The sequence below is a fragment of the Saccopteryx bilineata genome, chromosome 3 (assembly GCF_036850765.1).
Source record: "Saccopteryx bilineata isolate mSacBil1 chromosome 3, mSacBil1_pri_phased_curated, whole genome shotgun sequence".
Taxonomy (NCBI): domain Eukaryota; kingdom Metazoa; phylum Chordata; class Mammalia; order Chiroptera; family Emballonuridae; genus Saccopteryx; species Saccopteryx bilineata.
In genome coordinates this window covers 100,278,754-100,304,442 of record NC_089492.1, presented here as the reverse complement: position 1 = coordinate 100,304,442, position 25,689 = coordinate 100,278,754, and the positions used below count along the sequence as shown (strand labels likewise).

Here is a 25,689-nt window from a genome sequence, read left to right as displayed (position 1 = left end):
CCTCCACCTGCCCCCACCCCAAATCAAGTCTCCCTCCACCATCTCTTCCCTCCTCCCTCCTCCACCTGCCCCCACTCCAAATCAAGTCTCCCTCCACCATCTCTTCCCTCCTCCCTCCTCCACCTGCCCCCACCCCAAATCAAGTCTCCCTCCACCATCTCTTCCCTCCTCCCTCCTCCACCTGCCCCCACCCCAAATCAAGTCTCCCTCCACCACCATCTCTTCCCTCCTCCCTTCTCCACCTGCCCCCACCCCAAATCAAGACTCCCTCCACCACCATCTCTTCCCTCCTCCACCTGCCCCCACCCCAAATCAAGACTCCCTCCACCACCATCTCTTCCCTCCTCCCTCCTCCACCTGCCCCCACCCCAAATCAAGACTCCCTCCACCACTATCTCTTCCCTCCTCCCTTCTCCACCTGCCCCCACCCCATTTCCCTCCTGCAATCCCCACCCACACTGTTTCTTTTCTTTTCAATTTCACAGTTTTAATGACCAGCTTTCATTGTTGAATCCAGGAAGAAGCAGCAGGCAGTTTTAACTCTTTACACATTGTCTAATGATCAAACATTTGGTCTAGATCAATCTATAAAAACTGACTGAGCTCTGGGGGGAAGTAAGACTGTCTATTCTAGATTATTCTTCCATACAGCTAACTTTATTTAAGAAATTGTCTCTTTTTATGTGGGGACTCCAAAAGAGAATTCAGTTTAGGCTTTTTAAAAATCCTCCTTCTAAATTATATTAAAAAGTGTTTAAGTTACACTATAAACTCTTCCTATTCCCTGAATAATTTTTAATTTTCCCCTGAAGAGACACTGAAACAAGTGAAAATAGGATTATAACCAATTAGGGCCTGCAGTCTGAAATAGTTTTACTAACTTCATGATATATTTGCTAATATAATTTGGATTTTAAGTGTTATAGTTTTTGTTTTGGGGGTTTTTTTTGCAAAGGAGAGAGAGAGAGGGACAAACAGGGATAGACAGGAAGGGAGAGAGATGAGAAGAAGCAACTCATAGTTGCGGTACTCTAGTTGTTCACTGATTGCTTTCTCCTATGTGCCTTGACTGCAGAGCTCTCCAGCTGAGCCAGTGACCCCTTGCTCAAGCCAGCAACCTTGGGCTCAAGCCAGTAGCCATGGTGTCATGTCTATGATCCAACGCTCAAGCCAGTGACCCCATGCTCAAGCTGGTGAACCTACTCTCAAGCCAGATGAGTCCGTGCTCAAGCCAGTGACCCCAGGGTTTCAGACCTGGATCCTCAGTGTCCCAGGTCAATGCTCTATCTACTGTGTCACCACACAGTCAGGCAGAGCACTATATTTTCATAAATATTCCACAGGTCAAACATATTTTTAGAAGACTTTTTCGGGGGGAGATAGAAGGTAACTCACATATTATTCTCATTTAAAAGAAGAAAAAGTCACATTAATACAATTAATATAAATATACCCCCAAACCATACAATACAATTACAAAAGAATCTTGTTCTAGCATTTTGAGACATAACAAATGAAAAAGCTAAAATATTTTCAGTTCGGGTCAGCTTCATATCTGCTGAGTTATATTTGAAGTTTAAAAGTACATAGCTATGGCCTGACCTGTGGTGGCGCAGTGGATAAAGCATTGACCTGGAATGCTGAGGTCGCCGGTTCGAAACCCTGGGCTTGCCTGGTCAAGGCACATATGGGAGTTGATGCTTCCTCTCCTCCCTCCTCCCTTCTTTCTCTCTCCCTCTCTCTCTATTTCTCTCTCTCCTCTCTCTAAAATGAATAAAAATAAAATCTTAAAAAAAATAGTGAAACTTACTTAGAATAAAAAAAAAAGTACATAGCTATGAAGTGTACAGCTGGATATATTTATTGATTATAGATAAGATAGAAAATGTAAAACAATGTCAGCATCAATACTTCTTCATTGACAGGCATAGAAATACCACTTAAAAAGACACTCACTATACTATGTCCTTTTGCTCTTCTTCCATATGTATATTCCAAAGCTAAGGTTGGTTTTGGTGGCTCATCCCTGTATGATAAAGAAGAGAATTATCGTTATTTTCTTATTTTATCATCTTACCTTATTCATTTTTGCTTCCTCTTAAATCTATTAGTGGAGAAGTTACCTTGTATAATAACATTGAGGTAAATAATGATTTAAAAATTATATTAAAAAAATCAATAAGCCTTCAAAAAACCAGGTGATGCAGGTGTCACTGTGGAAGGTTCTTCTTAAGAAATGATTTTGTTGATAAAAGAAATTACACAGAGCCAGGATTCTATTATTGGTATTCTTTGATAATATTTTTCAATTGAATGATGTTTCTTTAACGTGACCTTAAGACCAATTTCCATCTCTCCTGATGTTTTGGGGGAATTTATAAGAAAGGCATTGGAATAAAGGGAACAGAGAATATCTTTCAAAATTGGTCGGAGACTTTCTTTATCAACTTCCTGAACGTCTACCGATTATAATCCTAACTCTTAATCTGATGTCATGCTTCTACAGTATAGATGGTTAAGAAGTATAAAAGACAAGTGGTAAAATGTACAGTTTGAGGAACAACACTGTGCTTCAAAATTGTATCCAGGAGTATTTTGAAGATTATTACCAATATTCAAATAATTATGAACTAGACAGAATAAAGATAATTTAAATATCACAGTAGCATAGCCAAAAACAAAGTAAGTATTAGCATAGGCTGTGTAGTTATGTTAATTTCTACACCAAGAGGGTAATCTAGCATTAATACTATATGATTTTCTTTTGATTGTTGGTTTTATCTTTTAAGAATATCTAGAAGGTCATACTAAGGATTCACTAAGAATTAAATTATTTGTTTGGGCCTCAAAATTGTTCTTCCATATGTCTTTTAGAGTCTAACATGCCCTATGCAACCAGAACAAGCAAAAATGTAGTCTAAAGGTTAACGTAACACTTACCTGTCAAGACATCTTAGAATAATAGTAGTCTTTCCCTGGAAGTTAAAAATATATATATTGTGTTAATGTCATCCATATGTAAAATTTTACTATTGTTCGTAGTTGTACAGCCCAAAATAGCTTTTTAATCACTTGAATGATAAATTACCTGGAAACTAGAAACTTTCAGAATTGTTCCTAAGTTTGATACGTGGAAAAAGTTAACTGTCAACTTTCCATCACAGTGTAACTACACTGCTATTATTATAATTATAAAGTCCCACATATGACAAATACTAGCCAATCATACCTCACTTTAGTGGTCAACTTGGCAGCTGTCTTACATCGTCTCTCTACTCGTCAATGCTAATTACTAGTTAAGCTGATGATTAGTGTCTTCTAAAATGTTTGAATTCCAATTGTTAAAGTGGAAATAAAGAAAAAAGATAACATACAAATAAAGGACATGTTGCAAATATGTTCAAAGTAAGCAATCCAGATACTTGGTTAGAGTATTTTTTGTTTGTTTTATTTCTAAAGGATATAAGTATTCCAAGTCTTTTTAGGACCATATACAAGTTATTTTAATAAAAGCAATTAAAACTGCAAACATACTATAAAAAAGGGCCCAATCTAATAAAGAACAAAACAACATAAATGAAACACAGATGTCAAGTTCAACCTTAGTGAACAGGGTTTTGTGATTACTAAATTTTTTTATCCAATAACAAAAGCTCAGCATCTCAAGAAAGAGTAGCTGGCAGACCTGCTTTAGTCTATTGTAAGTTAAACAAAACCTCAAAAATCCTGTCCCATCCTGAGAATAGCACATTAGAATAATCGTAGTTGAGCGTTACTAAGATCATGACAGACAGAGAACCCACAACTGACACAGAGTCCGTGACACAGAAGACGACGATAAAGCCGAAACAGACTTAGGGGACAAGGTGGTTGCCGTGAACTCTTTGAAGGGTGGTTTTATAATATTTGAAGATTTAGCAAGGAGAAGAGGAATTAGATTTATTTCTGTAGTTTTATAGGTCAGAATTTAGGACTAAGAGGTGGAAGTTACAATGAAACAAACTGAGGTTTTCTAGTAACTATAAATGAACAAAAAATTGAAACAGGCTGCAGATGTGGAAGAAAACTCCCCCATGCCGAAGATGTTCAAACCTAGCTATTCAACCACTGTTTGCAGTGACCCTTAGCCTTTTTTGGGATGTTCTGGAATGCTGGGAAAATCTAATTTCCCAGAAAAAAAATGCACTAATACACAGTCACACACAATTTTTCATACATTTCTAGAAACGTTGCTGACCTCAAAAAGTACCTCCATGATCCCCAGGATAAGAATCCCTATTAGGAAGACTAAAATATCTCCAAGTTTCCTTCAATTTCTGTGACCCTGGTTGAGATAAGTGAAGGTTAAATCGATCATACCCTATATGATTCATGTTTTTATTATCTATATCCTTGTTTTAGCTGTGCAAGTGACCTATAAATGTGACCATCAGATTAGCATTTATGGTGCCTTTCATGCAAGTTGGGAAAAGATGACTACAGTACTCTAGGCAGTCTAATTAGAAACAGGTACCCCTCCCCCCAAGCTGCTATGGCGCATGTCGTGACAGACCACATGACAAGTGTTCAGGCTGATGTCAGTACCCCCTCACCCCTAAGCAGGACACACTCATATGAGGCATAATCAGCTCCAAAGTAACCAGTAGGCCAGAGATTCATTATATGGTTAAAGAGTTGAAGTATCCACATTTTTATCAAAGTGTTAAATCGGTTGTTAAATCATCACAATATTTGAAAAACAAAAAAGTAGGAAAAATGTGTTACCCCATTTTTACTGCCAATGAAGAAAACAGATTTTTCTCCAATATCAACTCCATCACCTTCTCCTTCGTTACTTCCCCGTTTCTCCACTTCCGCTTTTACAATTTCCCAGAGAGTTTCACTAAGTGAGAGGCAGAAAAACAAAATTCAGAGAAACAAGAAGCATCCTTTCCAATATTTATTTCAAGCTCAGGGAAATTTTATTTCAGTCAAATTTATAAAACAAATCATAATTTTCTGGACGACAATGAACTGGTTAAAGATCTGAGGATTAATCATTTTCTTTGTACTGGGTCATCAAATGATATGCTGAAAATGATATGCAGAGCCTCTATTACTAGGAATTGAGGGTATCTTGTTTCGGGGGTCCTAGACAAAGCTGAAAGCTCTATGTGTTAGCTTCTCAGATGAATATGAACATAGAACTTTGGGAAATGTACCACTTGAAAAACAACATCTAGGAAAATGGAACATGTAAAATCAATGTACCAAATAATCTCTGCTTCCTCAAATATTTCTTTTTGTTGTTGTTCACTGTATTTTTGGCTCAAGATTCCCTTATTTTTAATATAGAAAATATAAAGAAGGGGAAAATAATCACATTTTGAAAATCATTCTTTCATTTATATCTCTACACACATATATAATTTCACACAAATTAGATTATATTATCTTTTAAATTAAAGCCTACATGAAAAATGGAGTATTAAACTAAAAACATATGAGCAAGATCTGACGTGCTATAAGCCTGAATCTGCAACTTTCTATGTATGCCAAATTGGGCAAATTACCTAACTTCTCTGGATCCTTCATTCCTTTATTATTCAACAAATATTTATTGTGCACTTAATATATGCAAGCTTCAGTGCTAATCTTCCGGCTCACCTCTGTTTCTTCATCTCTAAAATGCCAATTAAAAAAAATAAAGAATACCCACCTTATAAGATTGTCACAATTGATTAAAATGTATCTTTTAGTTTAGGGCTTGGCCTATAAATAACTACTTACAATTATTGAGCATTTACAATAATTATTATTCAAGAATCAAGGATGAAGAAAGGGGCTATAGAAACCATAATAGGTGTCTTAAATTTTCACTAAAATTCACACATTTACTTCACAGACATGCCCCCAAGGTTCAGTCTAGGCCTGTCTGCCCTTTATTCACATAAATTTTTTCAAAACATGATGATCTGCTTTTCAAGGTCCCAAAGAGAGGAGAGAAGGAGGTGCTGCAACTAGTTATGCCACTGGTGGGAATTTATAACTATAGCCAGAACTTTATAATTGTAACCAATTACATGGTGAGGGGAAGCTGACAGTTTTTCACCCACTGCCGAGCAGGTGAGAAACCCGATTTATCCTGCTCTGTGATTGACTCCAGGAACCCTTTCTTCCCTGTATCCTCATAAGTTGTTTAGAGAAGGTTTAGGTATGGCCTTGAGAACAGTTAATTAAAATTGGCATCACAGAATTGAAGAGTTAAAATGTATTTTACAAGTCATCCATATCCCCTCTTCTCCCTCGCTGCTCGCTTTTAAACGTGATCCTAAACTTTTCAGTGCTTCCGGAAGTTTCCCCTCATTTATTGTTGTTGTGAACCCCTGTACCAGGAGGGGGCCCTGAGGAAGTGGTTTTGTGGTCTGTTTCGTACCCTGAACCCCTGCTCCTAGGGCATTCCTGACCTGCAGGAAACTTTTATTGACTAAGGGAATGGTTGGAGTTGAATGATGTTTCCAAATCTCTTACTTTTCTATCTAGGGAACTTTTCTACCCACTTTCCACAGAATTCACACATTCAAGGGTAGTTGCTTTGAGTCTCTGACCACCCAGACAGCGGTTGCAAACAGGACAGACCTACAACTTTCTTTCACCAGCTGGTCCTGCCTGCATCCTCTCCCAAAATACATCCTTAGCAGCCTTTTTCTCCCTATTTCTTCCATATTTGGGTGAGAAAAAGGGGAGGCTATCGAGGGGAGCATAAACCTGGCGCAAGCGGGGATGGGGGATACCTGGGCATCGTGGCTCTGCAGCCCCAGGGTCCGAGATCCACGTAGGCCCCAGTTTAGAATAAAACCGCAAGCTCTGAGACGAGTCAGAGAATGCAGGCTCTTCGGTTGCTATGGGAGCGACGTAACAGGCTGGGTTGCGTGTGGAAGGGCTTCATGGGAAATGTAGTTCTCAGCGTTCTTTTTCCAAGGCTCAAGCTCAGCCTTATCCCCCAGAATGTGAGAAAACCATGTGACACGTGGCAACAAACCCTTTGAACTAGAAGCTCTTGACTGGAAATGTTCTTTTACTTAAAAAAAATATCCTACTGAGTCTGAATTTATGCCAGGATTCTCTGCTTTCTCTCTCTCTCCAGTTACTTTTCTCTCCCGAATAGCAATAAATTGGGAATGGAGAGTAAGGCAATCTCCTGAGCTGTTTTCTAGTGATTTACTAGTGGAGAAGAATGTTATGATTTTTGTATTTTCCCACTTTCTGCTTGTTTAGTTGTTTCAGGTTTTATGCAACAGCACTTCATTTATTAATAAGTTAATAAAGTAAATGCATCTCTACACTACTTCATTTACATTACATCCAAATCAATAACAAATATTGAGTCATTACTATACATAAGACTCTGCTACACCAGAATAAGGAATGAAGAGATGAGTAAGACAAGACCCTTACCCTTGAGAAAAACATACAATATACTACTTCTAATAACCCTAAGGAAGCTTGTGATATAAACTATTGCAGAGAGGTACCAAAAATTACACAAGAACAAGTAACTAATTATGCCCAATGGAGTTGGTGAAACATTCATGGCAGTGGCAGTACCTGCTCTGTCTTGAATGCCGAGTAGACCCAGGCTTTCCAGCTCAGGGTGTCCTGGATATTTGAAGGAGATGCTCTCCCTCTACCCTTCTGCTACCTGGCTCAGTTTCTATGGTGTAATGTTTAGGAACATGGACGTCAGGGTGAGATAGACTTGCTTTAAATCCTGGCTCAGCCACACTGGCTAAATTGCTGTATTGCCACAAGGGGTACATAAAGCTTGTTATTATCATGTGGTAAGGGGCTGATAAGCAATTTTGAACAAGAAACATAAGGATCACATTCCTGGAAATGAAGCAGGTGGTTGGTGGGGGAAAAAAATTAAAAGTATGTATTGCAGATAAACTCTTTGGGGATAAAATCCTCCTAACACCTAGGTGCATTTTGGAGATAGAAATTACAATTGCACAAAAGAAAGGATGTAATGGGAGTGGAGTTCAATGGAGAAAGGAATATTGCAAGGGAGGCTGGTACATCTATCTTTGAATCAGCCTCTCTATCCTGGGGCTAGCCAGCCTATCAGCTCACAACCTAACGTGAGACAGATTGAAATGAATCATAATGATTTGAGTTTTGGGGTCTTTAGAACCCAGTTGCTTATTGGTTAGAAAGCCCTGTTTATATGGACAATAATCACAGGTAACATTTTGCCAAGTGCTTGCTATGTTCTAGGCACACTACTAGAAATTTAAAGGTATCATTGTTTGGGTAACTGGGATAGGTGGTAAGGGAAGGAGCCTGGTAAAAAGAGAAGTGAAGATAATCTGGCTGGACCTTGATCACCAGCATTGACTTGGTCGATTCAGTTGATCTCATTGAGCAGGTGAGTTCCCTTTTTCTACCCTTACGCCTCCTGAGGCTTTATATGTGAACAAAGTGACCTTCCTTGGTAAATGGAAATTGTTCTCAAGATAAGAATATACAAAATTTGGCCCTGGCCGGTTGGCTCAGCGGTAGAGCGTCGGCCTAGCGTGCGGAGGACCCGGGTTCGATTCCCGGCCAGGGCACACAGGAGAAGCGCCCATTTGCTTCTCCACCCCTCCGCTGCGCTTTCCTCTCTGTATCTCTCTTCCCCTCCCGCAGCCAAGGCTCCATTGGAGCGGAGATGGCCCGGGCGCTGGGGATGGCTCTGTGGCCTCTGCCCCAGGCGCTAGAGTGGCTCTGGTCGCAACATGGCGACGCCCAGGATGGGCAGAGCATCGCCCCCTGGTGGGCAGAGCGTCGCCCCTGGTGGGCGTGCCGGGTGGATCCCGGTCGGGCGCATGCGGGAGTCTGTCTGACTGTCTCTCCCTGTTTCCAGCTTCAGAAAAATGAAAAAAAAAAAAAAAAAAGAATATACAAAATTTGAATTCCCCTACTAAATAACCCCCAAGGAGACTCAAGGATTTCAACAGTGGTGATAGAGAAAGAGGCAATCTCATATTGCTTGCTTGGTGAAACAAACAACAGTGAGGAGTTTTGAAGTGAGTGTGATATATCTGGGGAGCTGTGAATAGTTGGGGGCGGAAACTTGTCAAGTTTTCTGGTGGGGTTAAGGTAGAAGAGCACACTGGACAAGTAGATTGGGCTGCAGTGAAGGATTCTGCAGTCTGGATTTTACTGTGTTGATTATGAGAAATCAAAGTTTTAAATTGGGGTGTGCCATGACTAAATCTGGGTTTCAATAGGTATATTTTTTTGCAGCTGTGCGAAGGATATATATTGAGCCTGGAAGTCCATATAGAGGCTATTAACAATAACCCAGAAAGTAACAGTCAGATATTTTACCTTTCCCCCTTGTTTTCAAAGTTATAAAAACTTATCATAGAAAAAAATAGTGTACAGAAGAAATGAAGAGGGTAAATAAGGAAAACTTAGAAGTAATAACTATTAAACATTTTGTTGTATTTCATTCATGTATTTTCTCATGTCAATTTTTAAAAACCCAAGGTAAACATAACTTTGATGGCTGCATAATATAATTCTATATAGATTTTTAAAATAATATACTTAAGTATTCTAATATTGTGTGTTTGAGGTGGTTCAGAGTAACCTGACATGAGCTGGGCCAATCAGAGCTCTTCCCTGGGATTTTTCAAACTAGAAGCGGGAAAATCAAGTCATTCCCCCTCAGGAGGAGACTGGCAGGTTTTCTGCTAAATGACAAGGCTACTCTGTGGTGAGAACATGGAGCAGATATAGAGTAATATGAAGAGAAAATACTGCCATACATCTCACGGCTCTGGTTGACCCTGAGGCTTGTCAGTGTTCAGAGGCAGATTAAGGTTGGTTGAGGCCCCGGGCACAGAACATATTGGGCCCCTTGTCATTAGAAAAAAGTGTAAAGTTGAGGTTTTGCAGGGCCCCTTCTGAAGTTGGGGCCCAGGGCGCGTGCTCAGTGCGCCTACTGTTAAATCCGCCTCTGTCTGTGTCTTTATCTTTCTTATGACTTGGTTGTCCTGCTGTTTCTTTGAGACATCCTAGTATCCTTGTAATGATTTTTTTCTTATTTGTCTGAGTTAGTTGAGTTGACTTTTGGAATCTATGACAAAAAGAGTGCTAATATAGTTACTTACCAACAGAAAGTGGGGGCTTGGGGAAAGGGAGAAAAGTCAGTTTCTCTCTTGGGTGACTGATGAGTTGATGAAGCTATTAAACAATTGTTGGGAGCACGGAGTAGGAAGACTGGGTTAGAAGACATGGTGAGTTTGAGATACCATCCAATAGACGGTTAGACCATTTGGAGTCCATTGAATTTGGCAGTTAAGAGATCAATGGGAAACTTATGTAAAGAAGTTTCAGTTGATCTGTGGGGCATTACATCAGTCTTGAGATACTCAGGGGTATGACAATAATTAAATTATTTTAAAAATAATTTTAAATCTATGCATAATCCAAAAGCCATTAACTGTCCTTAATGTTTCCTTCCACCTCCCCCAGCACTTAGTACCCACCTTCGTATTTTCTGTTTCTATGATTTTGGCTACTTCAGATATTTCATATAAATGGAATCAGAGTACTTGCCCTTTTGTGACTGGCTTATTTTGCTTAGCATAACATCCTTGAGGTCCATCCTTGTTGTAGCATATGACAGGATTTGCTCTCCTTTTTAAAAACTTGTTTAAAGGTGAAATTCTTACTTTCATAAATCATTCATTGATAGAATTTCCTTTTTAAGGCTGCATAATATCCCAATGTACATATATAACATATTTTCTTTATCCATTTATCTGTTAATGGACATTTGTATTACTTCCACTGCCTGGCTATTGTGAATAGTGCTGTGATGAACATGGATGTGTAAACATCACTTTGAGATCTAGCTTTGATTTATTTTGGATCTATACTCAGAAATGGGATTGCTGGATCATATAGTTATTCTATTTTTAATTTTCTGAGTAACCTCCATACTGTTTTACACCATGGCTACACCATTTTACATTCCCACCAACAGTACACAGGGGTCCCAACTTCTTCTCTGCAGCCTCGTCAATACTGTTTTCTGTAGTGGCCATCCTGATGGGTGTAAGGTGATATTTTGTCATGGTTTTAATTTGCATTTCCCTAAAGATTAATAAAGTTAATCATCTTTTCCTGTGCTTATTGGCCATTGTATATCTTCTTTGGAGAAACATCAAGTCCTTTGCACACTTTTTTTTTTGTAAACTTTTCCATTTTGAGTGAGTGAGAGAGAGAGAGAGAGAGAGAGTGAGAGAGAGAAGGAAGGAGGGGGAAATAAGAGAAAGAGAGAGAGAGAAAGGAAGAAGCATCAACTTGTTTCACTTCGTTGTTCCATTTAGTTGTGTACTCATTGACTGCTTCTTGTACATGCCCTGAATGGGGTCAAACCTGTGACCTCTGGTGTGCTGGGTTGATGCTTTACCCACTAAACCCATTTGGCCAGGGTCCCTTTTTAATCAGGCTATTTGGATTTTTATCATTGAGTTATAACTATTCTGGATATTAACCGCCTTATCAGAAATATCACTTGAAATTCTTTTCTCCCATTCTGCAGGTTGGGTTGCCATTTCATTTCACTATGTTGCTGGGTTGTTGTTGTTTTTTTATGTGCAGAAGTTTTTAAGTTTGGAGTGGTCCCATTTGTGTTTTATTTATTTTATTGTTTGTGCTTTTGAAAAGTCATCTGATTTTAATAAAACCACTACTATAGCTTAGCAACACCTCCTTCAGGAAGAAATGCCACCCCCATTGTACTGCTCCCTTGCACTGATTAGAAGGTTATGTTAGCAAAGTGCTAGAAGGGAGAGTACTCTGTATTCAAGGCTGTAGAGAACATTTGGGCCTTGTTTTGGAGTTAACTTGCTAATAGATATAGCTCTAGTAAGAGTTTCTGTTTCTTGGCTATTACCAGACCCCAAAGTATTTAATCATACAATGAAGACTTTTGGATTGATATTATTTATAAATATGCTTTCAGAATCATTATGACTGTGTTCAATTTAGGTTCATCTACCAAGGAAGGTCATACCAAATGATAATCTGGAGCAAATGTGTGTCTCAGGTTCTCACCCCAACCCTTCAACTCTTCACTGCAGGACTGACCTTCCCACTTAAATGCTCAGGAGAAGCCTGAGTCTTGCTTCCACGAAAATATGGATGAATCTGACTTCACTCTAAATATCTATGTATGGACTTTACTTTAACTTGTAGTTTGAAGTTACCCATGTAGCAGTAAAATCCCTTCTTCTTTTAGGGAAAAGAGCATAGGAAAAATGTGAGAGGAGGTGCAATTTCTACATGAACCATTTGGCAGAGAAACTTCCTGCTTCTCATTCTCCCATTTCAGTCCCCGCAATCCTGGAGCCTCTGCCACAGAAATGAGCGCAGAGACTCTAATGGGGGGATACCAAATTCCATAGCAGCTGTGGGTTGGTGTGTGGGCAAAATGTGTTCCTGGCATTGTAGGAACACTGATAGCTTTTTCTGAAGAAACATGGTTATCCATGGTTATTAATGCTTCAGGATTATACTGCAGTACAATTATGGGTTAAATGTGTTGTTTCAGGAACCTGAACACCATACATTTTTTTCTATAAAAATATTTCCAAACAACCAACTAGTAAACACAATTTTAGAACAAAGACTCTTGGCCCTGGCCGGTTGGCTCAGTGGTAGAGCATTGGCCTGGCATGCAGAGGTCCCGGGTTTGATTCCCGGCCAGGGCACACAGGAGAAGCGCCCATCTGCCTCTCCACCCCTCCCCCTCTCCTTCCTCTCTGTCTCTCTCTTCCCCTCCCGCAGCCGAGGCTCCATTGGAGCAAAGATGGCCCGGGCGCTGGGGATGGCTCCTTGGCCTCTGCCCCAGGCGCTAGAGTGGCTCTGGTCACAGCAAGAGCGACGCCCGGAGGGGCAGAGCATCGCCCCCTGGTGGGCAGAGCTTCGCTCCCTGGTGGGCGTGCCGGGTGGATCCCGGTCGGGCGCATGCGGGAGTCTGTCTGACTGTCTCTCCCCGTTTCCAGCTTCAGAAAAATACAAAAAAAAAAAAAAAAGACTCTTGATAAGTTGTGACTAACTTTTCTTGTAAATTTGAGAGATTTCCAAGCTATGGCAGTATCTGACTTTAAGGACACAAACATACACACACAAAACCTAGAACCATTTAAAATAAATTTTTAGACCATAGCCCATTAAATTCATCTATATGAAATATGCTCTTTTAAGGGCTTATAAAATCATGGGAGAACCCCATAAGCTATATATCAATGTGCATATATTTGTATTAAAATTACAGTTTGCCCAAACAGCTTCCTTTTATGTGTATAAAACAAAGCAACACTGAAGACAGAGCATGAATGTAAGAGAAAGAGGTAATAACTACCATTTTCACTAGTAGTACACCTCAGCTTTGACAATGAAAACATTAGGTATTTCTTGATGATTATTCAAAAGATAAAGCTCAAAATGGGTTTTGTAAATCATTTATTATGATTGAAAGAAAAGAAAATGACAGGAGACAAATATTACAATTAAACATGTAACATTATTCTCTTGTAGCCAATCATAATAACACACTTTGAATTTTTTAAATGTCTATATAATTTCCCAGAAAATAAAATTTTCACATCAGTTACAGAAAATTGATTTCTTTCCATCAAAATATTTTATCTGTGCTCTATCAAAAATTAATGCCAAGTCTAGGGTACTATGGTTTAAGCTGAGTCTTCACAACTTGTTTAAATTAGAAGAGTTGGAGGTACTTACCAATGGGTGAACTATTGCCTGAGAATAAAGTTCTCATACATATTTTACATCTCTGCCAAGCCACTGGCTTACCAACTAATGACTTTTAAATGGTTTTCTGGGAACTTCGAAACTTTATTGTATCCCTGCCAAAAAGCCTCCTGAGAGTCATCCCAAACTGGTAATCAGTTTATTCACAAAAACTAAATTGCTTACTCAGTGAGTGGTTGTGGCTCAAAAAATTTAGGGAAAGTGGTAAATAAAAATCTATTTCTGTGTTTTGTTTTGTTGCTTTTTAGTCATCACCAATAACGCAACATCTTATTTGAGCAGTGCATTTCTGGGCTCTTCCCTTTCTCGGGATGCTAATATCGGGTGGAACATTTGTAAAAGGCTTAGTGTGAGAACAGTCCATTGCATAGGGAGAAAGCAGCAAAGAAGAAAACATGAAGGTTCTGCCAACAAATTAATTTAGCAGCTAACATTTATTTTTCCAAATTGGTTTAAAAAATTCCATACACAAAGTGATAAATATATGTCCAAAAAATAAATACAAATATTCTACACATAAATAAAATTAAGTATACTGATAATTACTATTGCAATTTAACGTTTTAGATTTTTCATGTCTTATCTCAGTTGCATGTTTATCATGAATACCAGTTACTTTGTTCTGACACATATTAAAATGTACTGAGCACTTATGTATCCTGGTAAAGTAATATATTTCTAGGCTCTTTCAACTAAAATTTTACTTCCTTTGTCAGAAATGTCTTTAAAATATATTTCTGTGAATTTATTTTCAATCTACAATGAAAAAGGACCTCATGAGGCAAAACTTTAAGAATTGTATTTGTTTCAAAGATATTCTTATTTAACAAAACAAGGTCAATATGACCCAGCACCAAATGCAATGAAATGTGAGCAACATGCCAGTAAACTCAGGCTGCGTTGACAGCTAAGAAATGTCAGGATTCACTGTCTCATTTTAAATGTTACACTCTAGTGATCTGAAAAGGTGGCGGTATGCTTCCTCATACCACATGTTCCTGCTTTCTCACACAATGACTCATCGTGCCAGAAGGGTTACTGTACTTGCTCCAAAAATTTACACATAAATACCATCCTGCCCTGTTTCTTACACTGTGTACTCAATTTCTTTCCAAACACATTAATTAAAATACATTTAATTACAGTACTTAGTTTTTTGGCAGTATTTCCAAATAATCAACTGGTCTGCCAAATGAGAGTTTGGAATCTCCTTTCTAAAGATTGCCAGAATAGTTTTTTAAAAAAATAAAAAAAATAAAAAGCCCTATTGCACCATGTGTCTGATGGCAAGGGAGAAGAAAGATAGAAAAAAATTACAAATTCTAATTCATTTAATCCAGGAAAACATAAGTGTATATGCAAATTTTGTTTTGTGTTTTATTAGCATTCATTTGAATATCTATGAATCAAATAAAAGTGAATAACCCTATTGTTTTTAAAGCCTGGAATACTAGCATGTGGGTGCCATGTTGCCAGGATATAAATAAACTTATTTGGACCTGATACAGCCACTGCTTAGAGGACAGGGAGTGAATGTTCAGGCTCCCGCGCTTTCAGAGCAAAGTGGGGCCTTTGGTTGGTCTGCTGCTTGAGAGAAGGGGCTGGCTTCCCATCGTCCTGGCTTGCGGGCCCTGGTTCCGGGCTGAGAGCAGTGCTGGAGCAGAGAGATGGTGAAACGCAGCCTTTTGCTGATGGAAGTTGTTAATGTAACTGGCGATCAAAAGAGTGATTTCAAGAATCTAAAGCAAGCAAAATAGAATTGTTATGTCTCTGAGAGTTCTCGTCACTTCCAAAAAAAAAAAAAAAAAAAAAGAGTTAGCCATGGGCAGTGTCTATTTGCAAATGCCCAGGCTACCAGCATCCCCTTCCATGCAGACCAAACAGCCAGATACTTACATGTTCAGCACCATCAAGGTAAAGATCTATTTTCTATTACTTAAACCAGCAGAAAGAGTGATTCTTATAAAACAAACAAGTACCGTGGCAATATTAGAAAATGTGTCTGTAGTACAACTCTGTCTTAAAGCCACATTAGTGAATATATGATTCAAGATGGACCTGGAACGTATTATTCTAAGTGAAATAAGTCTGACAGAGAAAGACAAATACCATGTGATTTCACATGCAGAACTTAAAAAACAAAACAAACAAACAAACAAAAAACAAACAAAAAACCAAAACAGACTCGGATATAGAGAACAAGCTGATGATTGCCGGAGGAGAGGGTCGGGGCTAAAGGGAGAAAGAGGTGGAGGGGACCGAGAGGGGATGTAAGAGACAGCATAGGGAATGCAGTCAGGAACCCTGTAATAAGTTTACATGATGACAGATGGTTACTAGTCATCATGGTGTGATCATGGTTTACCATGTTTACATGGTAAACAGGTATTGAGTCATTGTGTTGTACACCTGAAACCAATATGACATAGTATGTCAACTATACTTTAATAAATAATAAGAAAAGAAATTCAGAACTATTTAAATGTTAAGTTAAAGTTTTAGAAAAATCAATTTCTCATTCTTTTTACAAAAATTGAATTATATGTTAGAATTTAATTTTATTTATTGCTTTTAGAGACATTAAAACAATACAGTTTGCTAAAAATAATTTTTAAAAAGTACATTTTAATTATAAAACCTTAATCTTCCCACTAATGGGTCCAAAAAGCCAATTACTCCAAGTAATTAAGATAATGCATATAAAGCACCTGACAACCACTTACATCCAGGCCACTTATTTTGAACCTTCTGTATAACAAGCACTGGGCCAAATATATACTTTACAATTCCTTCATTTAATTCTTAAACAAACATGCAAACAAACAAACAAACAAAAGCAGCATCATGCCATTTTTTTAGATGAAGAAAGCCTTTAGAAACTTGAGGTAAGCCAGAATTTGGACCTAAGGCTGTTTGATTTGAAGAGAAGTCCGTTTCCCACCTGGAACCTACTGTTTGCACAATAAATGTTTAAGTATGAAAAAAACTTGCATAGAAGTTGGTGGAAAAGCTTCTACTAACCTTGGGTTTTGCCATGGCAAAAAGTAATTTCTCTGTGGGTTTGTCCTTTGAATGTGTATTGTTGATGACTATCATAAAATCATCTTGATATCCTCCAAAGGTCATTAGACTCTTGTACACATAGCTGACAATTAACCTCTTCAGGGAGAAGTAAATATGTTATACACTCTTTATTTTCAAAGAAAGATGAGAAATGATTAATAACATATCTCCATTAAATGCTGATATTAATTAATTATGATATAATACAAAATTTTTTTCTAAAATCAAACTTATTGTGATCCAAGATAGTAGTGTACTAATTTCATTTAGGCATCATTTACCTTTATAATTAAAATACATATTGATTCTGAAACAAATAATTCACTGCAGGAAAATGAGAAAATACAAAAAGGAAATAAAGATCATCTATATTCACCATCCAGTGGAAAACCACTATTAATATTTTTGCACATGTCCTTTAAGCTATATGTATATCTACATATAAAGCTGAACCATATGAAACTGATACTTTTTAAGGTAAAAAATGGTCAAATATTGGCAAATCCATATGGTTCACCCTGATATATAGAGTTTGGTTATCATGCATACTGCTTCTTTTTTTTAACTTAAAAACGTATTGTGAAAATTGTTCCATGGCAACAACTGTACTTGTACAACATCATTTTAAATGACTTTCTAGATAGTCTTTGATTTAACTAAACTCCTATTACAGAATACTTAAATCATTTTTAATTTTTGCTATCTTAAGCAATACTCCAATGCATGTTTTTCAACATATTTCATAATACACATACATAATTATTTCTTTGGCTATTAACTTCAACAGCTGGAATTGCTACCTCAAGAAAATAAGGACAATGTTGAGAATATTTCCAAACTACTCCAGAATAGTTATAACCATTTATATTCCCAGCTCCACAGTCTTGCTAACCCTAGACATCAGTCTTTTGAATCTCTGCCAACCTGACTAGTGAAAAATAGAATCTCTCTGTTTTAAATTGAACTTATTTGATTACTAGTGGGATTAACATTTTAAAATATGTTTATTGAACATCTGTATTTCTTCTGTGAATTGACTTTGGCTCATCTATCTATTGGTGTGTTTATTATTTCCTTATTGTTTTATTTGGACATCCATGTTTACAAAGAATGCCAACCCTCTGTCAGACATGCAGCAAATATTTTTTCCTAGTGTGTTGCTAAAACAATTTAAAAAATATAATTCAAAGATGTACAACCTAAAACGAAAAGAATTTGCACATCCAATGATTAGTTTGCAAGACTCTGAGCTGACCATTCCGGCACTAAACGGCTCAAGAGCTGCAGCCCTCACATGTCTACTTCCTGGCCAGTATGCCCATCTCCCAAAACCTAGACAACTGGTTTCCTTAGCTGAGGTAACTCAATACCGGTGTACAAATTTTGTTGACTTTAAGTTACTGATTTTATAATCTATCTTCAAGTTATCCACTCAAGAGCTAAAAGGCTGCCTGACCAGGCAGTGGCACAGTGGTTAGAGTGTCGGACTGGGATGCAGAGGACCCAGGTTCAAGACCCCAAGGTCGCCAGCTTGAGCACGGGCTCATCTGGTTTGAGCAAAAAAAAGCCCACCAGCTTGAACCCAAGGTCGCTGGCTCCAGCAAGGGGCTACTCAGTCTGCTGAAGGCCCGCGGTCAAGGCACGTATGAGAAAGCAATCAATGAACAACTGAGGTGTTGCAATGCGCAATGAAAAACTAATGATTGATGCTTCTCATCTCTCTCCGTTCCTGTCTGTCCCTGTCTATCCCTCTTTCTGACTCACTCTCTGTCTCTGTAAAAAAAAAAAAAGAGCTAAAAGGCATTCAAAAGTATAAACTCCTTCAAAAAAAGGATTTTTAGCAATTATAAGAAAAAACTTACTATGACTCTAAAGAATAGTTTGGTTTCCAAAAAATTCTCAGTGATCACTGACTATCCACAGATAGGAGAGCCCACTATACCTACCAGGTAAAATTGAGCAATTTCTGCTTGCCAGGTTAAAAAAAATTTTTTTACTATGTATTATGGTACATATGAAGTAAATAAATCAACTCACAGAAAGCATAGTTTGTCTACATTTAAACACATAAAAAGCTGTGTAGGTTCATGTGACCTGATAAGTGATATTACAGGAAATTACAGAAATTGTTACAGAAGGCTAACTGAAACTGAACTTAAAACTTCGGTAACTAAAATTTCTATTTTAATTTTATCTTTTTATTTTACACAGGATGCAACCTTCCTAACACTATAAATGGTCATTTTATTAACACAACTATGCTTACGACTTACTCGTACTACCTCAGTACTTTTCTCACACACAGTGCAGGCACATCTTGTTTTATTGTGCTTCGGGTTCACTGCGCCTCACAGAGGTCACATTCTTTACAAACTGAAAGTAAGACCGTCCACCAGTAAAAAAGATTATGATTCACTAAGGTTTCGATGATAGTTAGCATTTTTTAGCAATAAAGTACTTTTTAATTATTGTATGTGCATGTTTTTAGACATATGCTATTGCACACTTAATAGACTACAGTATAGTGTAAACATAACTTTTATATGCACTGAGAAACCAAAATTTTGTGTGCATTGCTTTATTGTGATATTCACTTTATTGGAACCAAACTGCAATATCTCTGAGGTATGCCTGTATCTAACCTGTCTAATCTTCTTTTAGAAGATTAAATTGTAAGCAATCATAGTTGTGTATTTGTAAAATGACTATTTATTTATGGTATTAGGAAGAAAATCAAATTAAACTATCATACCTTCTGTTTACAGTACACTGAGTGACGGAAATAGCTGACTCAATGCATAACCTGAGGATTTACTCTTACCATGGAGTTGTATTCTAAGATGCTTAAACCATCCTCATGTATCGCCAGCCACAGGAAAGAACTTCCAAGTGATGATGGAGTTGTAGGCTATGAAGAGGTGAAAACAACCTATGTAATAAATGCTAAGCAAACTTAAGGAAATATTTTCCAGCCTACGTGCAATGCAACATTTGAAACAGCTTAATAAAAATCTCTCTTGGGAAAGAAGTAGTGCTGCATAATGGAAAGAGCAGTGACTATAATACTAAGACACCTGGATTTGAGACCCAAAATTGCCATTCATTAATGCGTGCACTCGGATGAGCTACTTAATCTACCCGCCGGCAGGGTCAGTCTCTCCATCCTCAGTGTCCCTGTGGCACTCTGTTTGTGTCACTCTTGGCCATATTCACCACACACTAGTTGTTCCCAGGCCTATTGCAACACTGGATCGTGAGTTCCTGGAAGTTTGAGTACAACCCATTTGAAACCATGAACTTATGTATCCCCTAGAGCTTAGCTCAGTGTTTGACAAACAGAATTCATTAATTACTAAATAAATGAGCAGATGAGTGAGAGTAAATGAGTGAACGGGTGAATGAATGAAGAGAAGAAAGCAAAGTTCAGCTGTCTTCAGTCTAACGATGAGCCTAAGAATGGAAGAAATGCTTTAAGAGAGGGGAAGTGGTGCAGAGGAGAAAATATAGAGAAGCTGATGGCTTTCCTGCCTTTTTCTCAGTGTGTCCCTTCATTGTTTTTCTTTTAAATTGTCAATTTCTTTATTTCCTTTTCAAAAGCTTACTGTATAAACCTGGGGTTATTGTTACCCCTGTTTTATTTTACTGAACTGAATTATCCCCCATTCTTTCTTACTTTTGCAAGAAACAACTTGGCACCAAAGAATGGCCACTTCCGAGCTACTGTCAAGTAAATCCGCACACAATCAGCAGCACTGTGTCCCCGGAGGGCCATCCATCTGGTTGACAGCCGCTGGCAAAGCTGCCTAAACACAGAAAAGAACAAAAACACAAGAGCAAAAACATAACTGGCACACCGAGGCATCACCTGTGTGAAGCTGATATTCTGTGACTCCTACCTAACCACTGTCCCCCCTTGTCCTTTCTGTAGGTTTCCTTCCATCTGATTCCCAGGATTAGTGCCCTCAGCAGGACACAGGTTCCGGCGCCCCACCCACTTCAGAGACATTTTAAACATCTGGTTAGCTAACATCAAACCTTAGTGTAGATTACTTTAAGATAATTTCTTATGGAACTAATTTTCAGTTTTAAAGAAAAGTATAAGAAGTTGAGACTAAAAAATGAATCCCAACAGTGAAATTTTAGGTACTGCCACTTTCGGCTTGGGAAGATGCTGGATATTGAGAAAGCCTCTTAAGAACCACTTATCCTATGCAGTCAAAAGACTGCTTTCAAGAGTTCCTGTTTGGGAAAAGCTCATGGTGAACTGGATTTCTTCTATTTTTTAATCTACAGTATTTCTTACTATGCTCTCAAAAATCAAAACTCTAAATTAGTTGAGTTTAATTTAAAACTTCATATTGAAAAATCTTGTGTAAGATGATAGTTTATTTTTATTACAATTTGTTTACAATGGACTATCCTAAGAGAGAAAATAATTGGTAAACACATCACATCATAAAATTAAACATATTACTGACCAATTTTTTTATTTATTTGTTAGCAAGATTAATTTGGACAAGAATGAATAAGATCAAATGAAAAGTAGGTCTTACAATTTAAGACAAAATTAAAAAAATAAATCTAGATTTTAATGCTTTTAGTCATACCTTACATTTAAAAATCTATAACTTCTTGGGATTCAACATTATTTAAAAATCTCCCCAATAGCCCTGGACGGTTGGCTCAGCGGTAGAGCGTCGGCCTGGCGTGAGGGGGACCCCGGTTCGATTCCAGGCCAGGGCACATAGGAGAAGCGCCCATTTGCTTCTCCATCCCCCCACCCCCTCCTTCTTCTCTGTCTCTCTCTTCCCCTCCTGCAGCCAAGGCTCCATTGGAGCAAAGATTGCCCAGGCGCTGGGGATGGCTCCTTGGCCTCTGCCCCAGGCGCTAGAAAGGTTCTGGTCGTGGCAGAGCGACGCCCCCTGGTGGGCAGAGCCTCGCCCCTGGTGGGAGTGCCGGGTGGATCCTGGTTAGGCGCATGCGGGAGTCTGTCTGACTGCCTCTCCCCGTTTCCAGCTTCAGAAAAAAAAAGAAAATCTCCCCAATAAATCCTATAAAAATTTAAAAAATGGTAACAGTAAACACACACACAACCAAAAGACAAGTGTGACTCTGCCTTTCAAGAGTCACAAGTAGTTCCTTACCTTAACTGTTCTTCAGAGGAGTCATCTCTGTACCTTTTAGGATAAAATTTCTCTATGACTTGTTTTAGAGTTTGGTTTGCTTTACACTGATTAGTAACATGCCCTGCTGGAGTTGAAAAAGGCCTTTCAAAATCTCCAATCTCTACCTAATTGGAAATCCAAAAGAGAGAAAATACGGGATATTGAAAAAAAGTTTAAAAAAATCAGTTTTATTCTTTCTAAACATTCTTATAATATATAATTACATACAATAACACTGTAATGTATAATTACATGTACTATATAAATCTACTTGTCATGATTATGTGATTATGAAATTTATAATCATATGTAAGTATTATTATTAAAATCTAAGTTCCAGTTGAATGCTAATTTTGAAAAAAAATGTATAACTTAAACATTTCAGTTCCACTTCTACAATAACCATCCTAGGTTAATATCACCATCTCACAGTAGTCATTAAAGGCCACACTGCTCTACTATTGTCTGTTACAGCACAGGAAAAATTTTCATTGTAAGGTACAGTTTAATTGATAATAATAAAGCAAAATAGAAGTTAAAATTGAAAGACCAAAAAAGTTATAAAGCTAAGAGAAATCTCATAAAAAAGTATTACTTGAATTTTTTAAGGATCTTTACTGAATATAATGGGAGCAAGAACTATATTCTCATTCTTTTCTTCCTAAATTTTCTCCATAAATCTTACTGTACTCATCCCCTTATTTTATTATTCTGGTTTACCTGGGAATAGAGCCCTCTTCTACCCGAATAAAAGAGTGTTCACTCCTTATCTCTATTAATAGGCTACACAGATGTCATCCCCTGCCCACTGACCCAACTACCCATCCATCCATCTCTCCATCCACTTACCCACCCATTCATTCACTCAGACCTATACTGAGTCCCCTTTATACATCAGGCACTGTGCTGAGTGATCTGCGAGAGAAAAAAGTCAAGTGTTTTTATCCTCAAAGAGTTAACTGTCTAGTAGGGATACTGAAGTATAAACAAATACTTGTGATAAACTGCGTTAAATGCCTTGTATAGGGTACCAGAGGAGGGTTCAAGGAGCGAATTGGGTGGGGGATGTTCAGGTGAATGTCCTACAGAACATTCACATCTCATCTGTAACACTCCACAACAAGTAGCCGGAGGGCTCCATCAAGACTGGGTGTGCTTACAAAGTCCCAGGTCTCTATTTCAAACGGGCCATTGGCCTCCAAGTAAGCTATTAGTACAACCAGCCTCTGAGACTCTGATCCCATTGGTTTCCCTTGTCTAGCTCTTAATCTGACCAGTTACTGTCTAAATTCCTCAGCAGAGCTTTGTCCTTATAGTCTATTCTGATACCTTTCTGGGTTCTCTGACCCAGTCTCTTATTTGTAGATGTCTTATCTTGGCTTTGCTGTTCAGTTGTCATCTCCACCTCCTAGCTGGTCAGGTAGCCTTCCTAATTTCTCACACCAAATAAATGTTTTCCTCCAGTGCAAGCTTTTTGTTGTCCCCCACCCTATCACTAAGTAGTACTCAGCACAGCTACCTGTGAAACCTGAGACCAGAGTTTAACCTTCAAGCATACCGCAGTTGGACAAACAACAGTTACAAAAATAGTAGGCCATTCAAGGAAACCTTGCCTCTTCAGGGATTCTACAGTGGTATCTCCAAGCTTAGTGTCTCCCTGCTCTGAAGCCTGGCATATTGTGTGGCACAGAATGAGCACAGTCAAGTTTCGAGAATAACTCAAAATCAACTGATACTATTCCCATCATGCCTCACATCAACATGATGCCTTACCAGACTCGACGTACAACAGTAAACTGTCAGCTCCAAGGATTCCTGATTAAGGCTGACAATACCAGCAAGGACCTACATATATTAGAATCTACAACAGAAATAACTGTTTTCTTCAACAGAACTCATATCTCTTTATTTAATTTATCTTCACAAACACTACTCTAAAGAAAAATGAAAAGCTTTTTCCTTTTCTAGATGGAGAAGTTATCTTTCTAGTAATGTGCTCAGAATTTTCTAGGTGTATGGTCTTACCTTTCTATCCCTTCCTCGTATTCACTTAAAAAAGTGTTAGAAGTACATATCTCCAGAGTATTTTATAATTTTTCTTGGAGAAGCTTTCTTGACAAAATTAAAAGTTAAAGTAAGAAAACTAACTTAAAGTGTAGTAAAAATGAGAGTGATTTTAGCAAAGGATCCATGCCTTTAGAGCAGTGGTCCCCAACCTTTTTTGGGCCATGGACCGGTTTAATGTCAGAAAATATTTTCACAGACCAGCCTTTAGGGTGGGATGGATAAATGCACAAAATAAAATTATGCGACCGGCGTAAAAACTGTGGTATTTTTAAATATAATTGTCAAACTTATGAGACAAGCGACAAGAGTGAGTCTTAGACAGATGTAACAGAGGGAATCTGGTCATTTTTAAAAAATAAAACATCATTCAGACTTAAATATAAATAAAACGAAAATAATGTAAGTTATTTATTCTTTCTCTGCGGACTGGTACCAAATGGCCTACGGACCAGTACCAGTCTGCGGCCCGGGGGTTGGGGACCACTGCATTAGAGGATTAAAACCTAGAATGGCATGTGGTAGGAAATCATTCTTAATTCTATCACTAAGAAAATATGAAACCTATTTCTCTTTTCCTCACTTTTTATTACTTGCAGAAAGGGAACACTCAGTGTAGCACTAATGCTTTAAACTTTGCACAACCATAAAATTATTATAAAAGTAAACTAAATGATCTACTTACTATTCATTCATTCAAGACATTTATGGATAATGGACTAAGTGTAAGGCACTGTGCAAGATATGACGATGAATAGGGACAGTACTTGCCCTAAGGAAGGTCACTGTTAGAGGTCCAAAGCAGAAACAAACAAATGATAACAAGCCACTGAAGTCAGGACAGTAATAGATCTGCACAGGACATTGCAGAAACCCCAAGAGGAACATTTAACCCACCAAGGCCAAATTCCAGGTTTCCTGGAATAAGTAACACCTAAGATAAAAATTAAAGAATAAGCTGAAGTTAAGTAAAGGGATGGGGACTGAGATGTTTCAGGAAGAGGAGGCAAAAAGGGATGCCTAAGAGGTAAGGCTACCTTCTCCAGTCTCTTCCATGGATTGGCAAGGCCATGTGACTAAGTTTTGGCCAGAGAGACATACATGGAACTGTTCTGTGGATCTGCTGGAGAACTCCCCCAATGTGGAGAACATCTCCTTCAGCCCTTCCTCCTGTCTGATGCCTGGAACACTGATATAATAGCTGGAGCTCTGGCAGATCTCCAGGACCATGAAGATGACACGCCAGGGACAGCAGAGTGGAGATCAGGATGAAACTCATGCCCCTAATGACTTTGGAGAGACACCGGCCTGCCTGTCTCTCTATGTGAGAGACAAATGTACTCCTATTTTGACTGTCACTATTAATTTCATGTGTGTGTTTTTAGAGAAGCCTGAACTTAATCCTAATCAATACAACAGGTAAATAAAAGAAAGTGCGTTAGTTTTAAAATACTGATTCCTATTAGATCAGAGGACGATTTCAGTATGGCGTCCTTAGCTCCACAGCTGTATACTCATTAAACTCCTTTATTAAATGCAAAGCTTAGGAGTATACTTTCAAGATAATTAAAAAACTAGGTTC

At 38.2% G+C, this 25,689-nt stretch overlaps 2 protein-coding genes across 5 annotated transcripts in view; both read right to left on the bottom strand.

Moving 5' to 3' along the window:
* Positions 1–6,892, bottom strand: part of DYNC2LI1 (dynein cytoplasmic 2 light intermediate chain 1) — a 69,469-nt gene extending 62,577 nt beyond the window's left edge. For all 4 annotated transcript variants that reach the window (XM_066267019.1, XM_066267020.1, XM_066267023.1 and 1 more), the window contains exons 1-4: positions 6,774–6,892; positions 4,765–4,882; positions 2,941–2,975; positions 1,957–2,026 (exon numbers count right to left, since the gene is read on the bottom strand). In XM_066267019.1, coding sequence (XP_066123116.1) covers positions 1,957–2,026; positions 2,941–2,975; positions 4,765–4,882; positions 6,774–6,781 — 231 coding nt within the window. In that variant the 5' untranslated portion in view covers positions 6,782–6,892. The remainder of the gene's footprint in view (positions 1–1,956; positions 2,027–2,940; positions 2,976–4,764; positions 4,883–6,773) is intronic.
* Positions 6,893–13,495: 6,603 nt separating this feature from the next.
* Positions 13,496–25,689, bottom strand: part of PLEKHH2 (pleckstrin homology, MyTH4 and FERM domain containing H2) — a 111,127-nt gene continuing 98,933 nt past the window's right edge. Inside the window, exons 26-30 of the mRNA XM_066267027.1 lie at positions 22,023–22,168; positions 20,552–20,681; positions 19,700–19,786; positions 16,837–16,974; positions 13,496–15,554 (exon numbers count right to left, since the gene is read on the bottom strand). Of these exons, the coding sequence (XP_066123124.1) occupies positions 15,369–15,554; positions 16,837–16,974; positions 19,700–19,786; positions 20,552–20,681; positions 22,023–22,168 (687 nt within the window). The 3' untranslated portion in view covers positions 13,496–15,368. The remainder of the gene's footprint in view (positions 15,555–16,836; positions 16,975–19,699; positions 19,787–20,551; positions 20,682–22,022; positions 22,169–25,689) is intronic.